This window comes from Sabethes cyaneus, chromosome 3 (genome assembly GCF_943734655.1).
Source record: "Sabethes cyaneus chromosome 3, idSabCyanKW18_F2, whole genome shotgun sequence".
In the NCBI taxonomy this organism is placed as follows: Eukaryota; Metazoa; Arthropoda; class Insecta; order Diptera; family Culicidae; genus Sabethes; species Sabethes cyaneus.
In genome coordinates, this window is record NC_071355.1 from 48768148 (window position 1) to 48778720 (window position 10573).

The window sequence follows — 10573 nt, forward strand, 5'->3', positions numbered from 1 at the left end:
TGCCAAAAATTGAATTTAATTCTCTTCTTAGATGCAATCCCTGAAGGTAGGCGACCAAGTTTCAAAACGCCGGGCACTGGTATACATTTTAAACGCGGCTCTTACACGCAAAAGCAACAGTTAGAACAGTTAAAGAATTTATTAGGCTCAGATTATCAAGCGCGTCAATTCATTAACGGCAATTCTTACTTGGAAATTGGTCATCTAACTCCCCATGCAGATGGGATTTTTCGGTCGTGGAGATGGGCTACCTATTTTTTCATAAATGCAGTTCCAATGTGGAAGGTTAAAAAATTAAAAATATATGAAAGCGCCTAAAATTAACATTGCTTGTTGTTTCTTTAAAGGGTATCAATAATGGAAATTGGGTCAAAGTGGAAGACAAAACTCGGAAAATGGCTATTCAGCTGCGAGAGAACATACTTGTATTTACCGGAGCTCACGATATCCTGGCATTGCCTCATGTCAATGGAGGACAAATACCCTTTTTCCTTCAAGATTTTGCCATCCCTGTTCCGAAGTGGTTGTGGAAAATTATCAAATCGCCCAGAACAGATTCCGCTATCGCCTTAATTACGCTCAATAACCCCTTTCAGATCAAAGCTCCAACACGTCTCTGCCGCAAGGATTTATGCAACGAATACGGATGGTCAACAGCTAGTTTCAGTGACAATACCAAAGGATACACTTATTGCTGTTCCGTTAGGCAGTTGATGGTTGCTATCCCAGGCATTCCAGACGATGCTGATGCAGCAAGAGTGCTGCGCTATCTAGACTAAATAAACTTCATAGCTACATGCAGTGTAAAACAATAAGGCCATTACAAATATTTTATAAAGTTTTTGTCCTTCCGGTGTTGGGCCATTGGAGGAGGGGGGCGAAAAAAAACAAAGAGATTTTTTTAAACGAGCAAATAAAATATTGATTTTAGGCATTTTTATTTAAAGTTTAAACGTGAAAACCAAATCTATTCTTGCTTTTAAAATAAACATTATTATTTTCCATGCAACAATCTACGAAAAAAGACAAAAACGAGAGCAAAATTTTTCGGCCGATTTTGGGAAATTTCGTTGTTCGAATTTCCATTTTTGTTTCGTGCTAGAAGCATTAACTCAACTCGTACACTCATTTTTTGAGATTTTCAGGCTGTAGAACCCACAGACAATTGATTTTATGAAAATAAAATTAACTCATACCCTACAAATTATTTTTTTGCCCCCCGATTTTTGCTACTGCTACTTTGCTACTACATGAAAACATACTTTTTCAAAACAATTTCAATAAAGTGTCAATCTGTCTGTCTGTCTGTCTGTCTGTCTGTCTGTCTGTCTGTCTGTCTGTCTGTCTGTCTGTCTGTCTGTCTGTCTGTCTGTCTGTCTGTCTGTCTGTCTGTCTGTCTGTCTGTCTGTCTGTCTGTCTGTCTGTCTGTCTGTCTGTCTGTCTGTCTGTCTGTCTGTCTGTCTGTCTGTCTGTCTGTCTGTCTGTCTGTCTGTCTGTCTGTCTGTCTGTCTGTCTGTCTGTCTGTCTGTCTGTCTGTCTGTCTGTCTGTCTGTCTGTCTGTCTGTCTGTCTGTCTGTCTGTCTGTCTGTCTGTCTGTCTGTCTGTCTGTCTGTCTGTCTGTCTGTCTGTCTGTCTGTCTGTCTGTCTGTCTGTCTGTCTGTCTGTCTGTCTGTCTGTCTGTCTGTCTGTCTGTCTGTCTGTCTGTCTGTCTGTCTGTCTGTCTGTCTGTCTGTCTGTCTGTCTGTCTGTCTGTCTGTCTGTCTGTCTGTCTGTCTGTCTGTCTGTCTGTCTGTCTGTCTGTCTGTCTGTCTGTCTGTCTGTCTGTCTGTCTGTCTGTCTGTCTGTCTGTCTGTCTGTCTGTCTGTCTGTCTGTCTGTCTGTCTGTCTGTCTGTCTGTCTGTCTGTCTGTCTGTCTGTCTGTCTGTCTGTCTGTCTGTCTGTCTGTCTGTCTGTCTGTCTGTCTGTCTGTCTGTCTGTCTGTCTGTCTGTCTGTCTGTCTGTCTGTCTGTCTGTCTGTCTGTCTGTCTGTCTGTCTGTCTGTCTGTCTGTCTGTCTGTCTGTCTGTCTGTCTGTCTGTCTGTCTGTCTGTCTGTCTGTCTGTCTGTCTGTCTGTCTGTCTGTCTGTCTGTCTGTCTGTCTGTCTGTCTGTCTGTCTGTCTGTCTGTCTGTCTGTCTGTCTGTCTGTCTGTCTGTCTGTCTGTCTGTCTGTCTGTCTGTCTGTCTGTCTGTCTGTCTGTCTGTCTGTCTGTCTGTCTGTCTGTCTGTCTGTCTGTCTGTCTGTCTGTCTGTCTGTCTGTCTGTCTGTCTGTCTGTCTGTCTGTCTGTCTGTCTGTCTGTCTGTCTGTCTGTCTGTCTGTCTGTCTGTCTGTCTGTCTGTCTGTCTGTCTGTCTGTCTGTCTGTCTGTCTGTCTGTCTGTCTGTCTGTCTGTCTGTCTGTCTGTCTGTCTGTCTGTCTGTCTGTCTGTCTGTCTGTCTGTCTGTCTGTCTGTCTGTCTGTCTGTCTGTCTGTCTGTCTGTCTGTCTGTCTGTCTGTCTGTCTGTCTGTCTGTCTGTCTGTCTGTCTGTCTGTCTGTCTGTCTGTCTGTCTGTCTGTCTGTCTGTCTGTCTGTCTGTCTGTCTGTCTGTCTGTCTGTCTGTCTGTCTGTCTGTCTGTCTGTCTGTCTGTCTGTCTGTCTGTCTGTCTGTCTGTCTGTCTGTCTGTCTGTCTGTCTGTCTGTCTGTCTGTCTGTCTGTCTGTCTGTCTGTCTGTCTGTCTGTCTGTCTGTCTGTCTGTCTGTCTGTCTGTCTGTCTGTCTGTCTGTCTGTCTGTCTGTCTGTCTGTCTGTCTGTCTGTCTGTCTGTCTGTCTGTCTGTCTGTCTGTCTGTCTGTCTGTCTGTCTGTCTGTCTGTCTGTCTGTCTGTCTGTCTGTCTGTCTGTCTGTCTGTCTGTCTGTCTGTCTGTCTGTCTGTCTGTCTGTCTGTCTGTCTGTCTGTCTGTCTGTCTGTCTGTCTGTCTGTCTGTCTGTCTGTCTGTCTGTCTGTCTGTCTGTCTGTCTGTCTGTCTGTCTGTCTGTCTGTCTGTCTGTCTGTCTGTCTGTCTGTCTGTCTGTCTGTCTGTCTGTCTGTCTGTCTGTCTGTCTGTCTGTCTGTCTGTCTGTCTGTCTGTCTGTCTGTCTGTCTGTCTGTCTGTCTGTCTGTCTGTCTGTCTGTCTGTCTGTCTGTCTGTCTGTCTGTCTGTCTGTCTGTCTGTCTGTCTGTCTGTCTGTCTGTCTGTCTGTCTGTCTGTCTGTCTGTCTGTCTGTCTGTCTGTCTGTCTGTCTGTCTGTCTGTCTGTCTGTCTGTCTGTCTGTCTGTCTGTCTGTCTGTCTGTCTGTCTGTCTGTCTGTCTGTCTGTCTGTCTGTCTGTCTGTCTGTCTGTCTGTCTGTCTGTGGAAGGGGGGGCCTAGAAGTTTGAACCACTCTTTATTCAGGAAAGGGGATGCTTGAGCTACTCCCAGTGCCATATTATGCACAAAAAGTTAATCTAAGGTTATGCAAGAGAAAACTACGTTCAAACAGAAAGAAAACTTCTACACAGAAAGAAACACGTCATCGATCCTGCATCGAACGAATTATGGTCCTCCAGTACTGTCGGTCCTAGGCTGCCGTTCTTTAATTCCCTCGAACACCAGCTGACCGTGTGTCCATGTTCTAGTATTATCTGCCACAGCTTATTTCGTCTGACTGAATCATACGCCGCCTTACAGTCCACAAACAGATAATGAGTCTGCAAGTTGTACTCCCAAAACTTGACTAGTAACTGACGCAGCTTGGTACTCGCCGACGAAGGACCCCACTAACGATCTCAGTCTGCAGAATGGAATAGAGGAAAGCAGCTTCTAGGAAGATACGTTTATCTCCTCAATTTTGCATGTACCTGAGACATTCTTATTTCAACAAACTAAAATTTTATAGATAGAGCCTGACCTGCGAATATATTCTTACTCGAACAATCGGAATAGACCCACGCGACGAAAAAGGACTATGGATTGGAAACTCGGGACGTGGAACTGCCGATCTCTCAACTTCCAAGGGAGCACTCGAGTGCTCTCCGACGTATTGAAGAGCCGCAAGTTCGACGTCGTAGCGCTGCAGGAGGTGTGCTGGAAGAGCTCAACGGTACGTACGTTCAGAGATGGACATACCATCTACCAGAGCTGCGGCAACACACACGAGCTGGGTACAGCTTTCATAGTGATGGGCGAGATGCGGAAACGGGTGATTGGGTGGTGGCCAATCAATCATCGAATGTGCAGGTTGAGAATCAAGGGCCGATTCTTCAACATAAGCATCATCAACGTGCACAGCCCTCACCTCAGAAGTACCGATGACGACAAGGATGAATTCTACGCGCAGTTGGAGAGTGAATACGACCGCTGCCCAAAACATGATATCAAGATCGTCATCGGGGATTTCAATGCTCAGGTCGGCCAGGAGGAGGAATACAAACCGGTGATTGGAAGGTTCAGTGCACACCAGCGAACCAATGAAATGGGCCTAAGACTTATCGACTTTGCCGCCTCCAAGAATATGGCCGTACGTAGTAACTTTTTCCAGCACAGAATCCACCATAAGTACACCTGGAAGTCACCAAATCAGACAGAATCACAGATCGACCACGTTTTGATCGACAGTCGGCACTTCTCAGACATTATCGACGTCAGATCCTATCGAAGCGCTAACGTTGACTGGGACCACTACCTAGTTATGGTTAAGATGCGCCCAAGACTCTCCGTTGTGAACAACATTCGGTACCGACGCCAGCCTCGGTTAGATCTCGCGCGGCTGAAGCAGCCAGACGTCGCCGCAAACTACGCGCATTCACTCGAAGCTGCACTGCCGGAAGAGGACGAGCTGGACGAAGCCCCTCTCGAGGACTGTTGGAACACTATCAAAACAGCCATCAGCAGTGTAGCGGAGAGCTCCATCGGGCATGTGGCCCGGAATCAGCGGAACGATTGGTTTGACGATGAATGTAGGAGGGTGATGGATGAGGAGAACGCTGCGCGGGCGGCCAAGATGCGCAGTGCCACACGTCAGAACGTGGAAAGACACAAACAGAAGAAGATGCAGTGAAACCAAATCTTTCGGGAGAAAAAGCGCAACCTGGAAGAGCAGGAATATGCGGAGTTGGAGCGGCTGCATCGTTCTCAGGAAACGCGGAAGTTCTACCAGAAACTGAACGGATCCCGCAAAGGCTTTGTGCCGCGAGCCGAAATGTGTCGGGATAAGACTGGCAGTATTCTGACGGACGATCGTGAGGTGACGGATAGGTGGAAGCAGCACTTCGACGAACACCTGAATGGCGCCCAGGCGGAAAACCATGGCGGCGGGGAAAGCGATTTCGACGGTGCAGCAAACGGGGAAGAGGTGCCAGCCCCAACGATAGGCGAAGTTAAGGAGGCCATCATGCAGCTAAAGAACAACAAGTCAGCTGGAAAAGATGGCATCGGAGCGGAGCTTATTAAAATGGGACCAGAAAAGCTGGCCGTTTGTCTACACCGACTAATTGTTAGAATTTGGGATACGGAACAGCTACCGGAGGAGTGGAAAGATGGGGTTATCTGCCCGATCTACAAAAAGGGCGACAAGTTGGACTGTGAGAACTATCGAGCGATCACCGTTCTCAATGCCGCTTATAAAGTGCTGTTCCAAATCATTTTCCGCCGTCTATCACCAATTGCGAATAGATTTGTGGGAACTTATCAAGCCGGCTTCGTCGAAGGTCGGTCTACAACGGATCAAATATTTACACTGCGGCAAATCCTCCAAAAGGGCCGTGAATACAGAGTTCCCACGCATCATTTATTCGTTGACTTCAAAGCCGCATATGATACCATCGACCGGAAAGAGCTATGGAAAATCATGGACGAGAACAGCTTCCCCAGGAAGCTCATCAAACTGATTAAATCTACGATGGATGGTACGCAGTGCTGTGTTCGGATTTCGGGTGGATTGTCAAGTTCATTCGAATCACACAGAGGGCTTCGTCAAGGTGATGGTCTTTCATGCCTGCTGTTCAACATAGCGCTACAAGGTGTTATGAACCGAGCGGGTATCAACACGCGGGGCACGATATTCAACAAATCTAGTCAATTCGTCTGCTTTGCCGATGACATGGATATTATCGGCAGAACATCTGTGGCGGTGGCTGAACAGTACACTAGACTAAAGCGCGAAGCAGAAAAGATTGGGTTAAAGGTAAATACGTCTAAAACAAAGTACATGCTGGCCAGCGGAACCGAGGCCGAACGACACCGCTTGGGCAGTAGTATATTGATCGACGGCGATGAGTTTGAGGTAGTCGATGAATTTGTCTACCTTGGCTCACTGGTAACGGCGGACAATGATACCAGCCGTGAGATTCGGAGGCGTATTATCAGCGGAAGTCGTGCTTACTATGGGCTCCACAAGCAATTGCGGTCGAGCAGACTAAGTCCCCGTACAAAGTGCACCCTGTACAAGACGCTTATTAGACCGGTTGTTCTCTACGGGCATGAAACATGGACAATGCTCGAGGAGGACCTGCGAGTGCTCGGAGTTTTCGAACGACGAGTGCTAAGAACGATCTTCGGCGGCGTACAGGAGAACGGAGTATGGAGGCGGAGGATGAACCATGAACTCGCACAGCTCTATGGCGAACCCAGTATCCAGAAGGTGGCTAAAGCTGGACGGATGCGATGGGCAGGGCATGTTGCAAGAATGCCGGACAACTACCCTGCAAAGATGGCGTTCGCCTCCAATCCGGTAGGAACAAGACGACCAGGAGCGCAGCGAACAAGATGGTTAGACCAGGTGGAGCGAGATCTGGCGGAGAGTACTCGGTGTCCGAGGAATTGGAGAGCGGTAGCCCTCAACCGAGTTACATGGAGAAATTTTGTTCAACAGGCTTTGTCTTAGGACGGCAAGCCACCTAAATAAGTAAGTAAGTAGTGACCTGCGGATCCAGCGGATGGGAATTCCGGAAGAAAACGGTAGCGAGAAGACAGCGACACCGTAGGAAAGCATATAAGAGCCGATGTTGTCGGTGAACAGCAGCAAACGTCAAACATATTCGCTTTTGGCGGCGCGCGCATCGATGATAGGCCGTACTGATCCATAACCTTTGACAGATAATAAACCTTGACGCATCAGGGTTTTCCCGTCATGAATAGGGTGGCAAACCATACTGAATGCTTTTATCCTAAGTATAATTTTCGAATGCACTTAAAATGACACATTTCTTCTCGTTGTAAAAAACCGAAATATCCTTTTCGGCAGAAATGAAGCAACCTACTATACCAACATCATTAAAGAGCAATCAGCTGACTATAAATTAGGTGCTCCAGCGATGATTCAGTACAGTGCCCCATATCAGTAAATTATGCTGGGGAATTCCCGCCCTGTACCGAAAGCTACTAATCCAACCTTATCAATAACACTGGTTCAATGGGATCAGCCGTGGTTCTGACTTGCCCAGTGGAGCATTGTTCTGACAGTTGGCACATTGCCACGCCGGAAGCAACTTCAGCTAATATGGCATTAATTGCCAGCATCTTTATTTTAGCACTAACAGTGAATATCGCTTTGGGAGGTAAGCAAAACTGTAGTGTAGAAATTTTGATTCTATGGGAATGGCTTTAAGTGGCGATAAATGATTGCCTAAATAAAAAAATATGTAGCGAACAAAAAACTCTCGTGAAATTTAAATAATGATTTAATTTCTATATTCAAATTAAGGCACACCGATTCAAGAAATTAAAAAAAGCATTTATCTATTTCATATTAAAAACTGTGTGTGTTAAAATTTGTTTGGTGCTTCTAAAACAATGATTCTGATTAATGTATACAATTAGGGTATGTAAAAAAAGGAATCAAGTAATAAGTTTTAAATTTTCGTTCCATTCAAGCATGCTTCGTTAACATCAACGCGGATCTCCAGTCGCCTGAACCAGTTTTTGTCCAAGGACTAGCGCTCCAGTATCCAACCTTTTATGGAAGTATGTTTTGGCTTGCATGTGAACGCAGCACAATTTCTTGCCAAGACAAGTTACTGGTCGGCTGTATGTTTGAAAAGGTGGTGTGAATTCTTTTCTAATTTAACTACAAAGTCATTTTTTGAATTTATAGTCAACGTAAGGGATCTTAACATCACATGTCGCTCCGGAACGACGTTTTATATTCCAGATTTGTTGGTAGAGGTGGATTCAAGCAACTTGTTTTGCACGGGGGAAAGCTTCATAACCGCTGAGGTACAAACCACGACTATATCATGTGGAAATGGAGAAGGCCTATTACGAAATATTGGATTCACAACAGCTGAAGGTACATTTATACCCTACATTCAGTCTTGCTACAATATCAATATGGAATCTGCAATTTACACAACTCACTCTATTCGAGGCACAGCGATTAACTGTAAGTTTTGTGTGATGTTCGGTTTGCCAAAAATTGAATTTAATTCTCTTCTTAGATGCAATCCCTGAAGGTAGGCGACCAAGTTTCAAATATTCGGGCACTGCTGGAATTATAACGAAAGACTCTTACACGCAAGATAACCAGTTAAAACGGTTGAAGGATATATTAAAATCAGATGAACAAGCGCGTAAATTCATTAACAGGAATACTTACTTGCAACGTGGTCATCTAACTCCCCATGCAGATGGGATTTTTCGATCGTGGAGATGGGCCACCTATTTCTACATAAATGTAGTTCCAATGTGGCAGGTTAGAACAGTAAAAATAAATGAGACCGCTTAAAATTAACATTACTTGTTGTTTCTTTAAAGGGCATCAATAATGGAAATTGGGCCAAAGTGGAAGACGAAGTTCGAAAAATGGCTGATCGCCTGCGAGAGGACGTACTTATATTTACCGGAGCTCATCATGTCCTGGAGTTGCCTCTTGTAAATGTCGGACAAATGCCCATTTTTCTTGAATACGTAGGCGTCCCTGTTCCGAAGTGGTTGTGGAAAATTATCAAATCGCCCAGAACAGATTCCGGTATCGCCTTTATCACCTACAATAACCCCTTTCCCCCCCAAGACAATATGCCCATTATGGATCCACTCTGTTTGGATGTATGCCACTTATACGGATGGCTCAGAGATAGTTTCAGTGACAATACCAAAGGATATACTTATTGCTGTATCATTAGGCAGTTGATGGATGCAATCCCAACCATTCCAGCAGAAGCTGACGCCTCAAGAGTACTGGGCTATCTAGCCTAAATAAACTTCGAAGCTAACTATTAAAAAAATCCAAGATGGTTGCCAATTTTTATTCACTTCATTTATAAGTCCTATCTCTCCTTTTTATAAAACCGTGTCGTTTGTAGTTTGTTTCATTGCAAATTTTCGAAATATCACAATAATTATATGTAAATTGTGAACCTATTCAGTTGATTCCATTGCACACCTAATTTTATGAATGTTTCTTGTAGCATTTTTTCTCAGCTTTCCAATGGTGGTCTTAAAATGAAAATCGGTTGGGCACCCATTGTGAAAATAGCGATTTTTTTATAAAACCAATATGGCGACCAAATCCAAGATGGCCGCCAAATAATTTGTTACTCCATTTGAAAGCCCTGTTCTTCTTCTTCACAGAACCGGGCCATTTATTCGTTGTTTCATGGCAAATTTATGAAATATCACATGATATAGATCTCAAGGTTTGCTCAAATTTCAACTTTTTTTGAAACTGTTAGGCCCCTTGGCGAACGAGGGGTCCACTATTTCGAAGTATTAAAAGTGTAATTCTTATTTTTGAACCATTTTCAACCAATTAAGCGCAAAAGTTCCAATATTTGAAGACCTCATGTCAGTAGTGGACCCGTTTCAGCGAGAATTACTCAATAACAAATGCGTATGTCATTGTTATTAATAATTTATTTTAATGAAACGATTAAATTTCTTTTCAAAGTCATTATAAGATATAACAACATATATAATAAGATATGCTGTTATATCTTATTATGACTTTGAAATTCATCTGACTTCCAATGGTCTAAGTAACCGGTTAAAATGATTTATTATATATAACTGCATATTTAATCAAACAAGATATATTATCATAACACAATAAAAAATTAAAAAGATATTATTCAGATATGGCTTCCTACTTGAGATATGCGCTTGTAATACCTTCCATACTAGTCAGCTCTAAACTCTATAGTGATTTTTAAAAATCCAGCCATTTCGTAGTAATAAACAGTTCTAATTTAAATGCGAAACTAATAGCAAATTATAGCCATGGAGTAATCAGCATTTCTCTAGGACTCAAACGTCAGCGTACTTGTGACGGCGGCATCGGCTGGAATATATCGAAGTATGTTCATCAATTCAGGAACCTCGCAGCAAAAGGTATATCCTCTAGCAAAATCGTGATAATATTTATTTTCCCATTTGGTTGGTCCACAAATGTCCGTACAAAACTTTGCACTGTCTTCATCTGTTTGTAATGGATCATTGTTTGTGATAAGGGCGATTCCAGAGTTCCTGCTAGGCGATTTGATGATTTTCCAGAACCACCTAGGAACTTCGATACCACCAGTGTGAAGAGTAATTGGAATATTGCT

General features: G+C 44.1%; 1 protein-coding gene across 1 annotated transcript in view; it reads left to right on the plus strand.

Annotated features, from left to right (window-relative positions):
• LOC128739556 (uncharacterized) overlaps positions 1 to 9227 on the plus strand; it is a 40499-nt gene extending 31272 nt beyond the window's left edge. Inside the window, exons 7-9 of the mRNA XM_053835049.1 lie at positions 32 to 119; positions 8619 to 8724; positions 8787 to 9227. Of these exons, the coding sequence (XP_053691024.1) occupies positions 32 to 119; positions 8619 to 8724; positions 8787 to 9227 (635 nt within the window). The remainder of the gene's footprint in view (positions 1 to 31; positions 120 to 8618; positions 8725 to 8786) is intronic.
• Positions 9228 to 10573: the final 1346 nt, after the last annotated feature.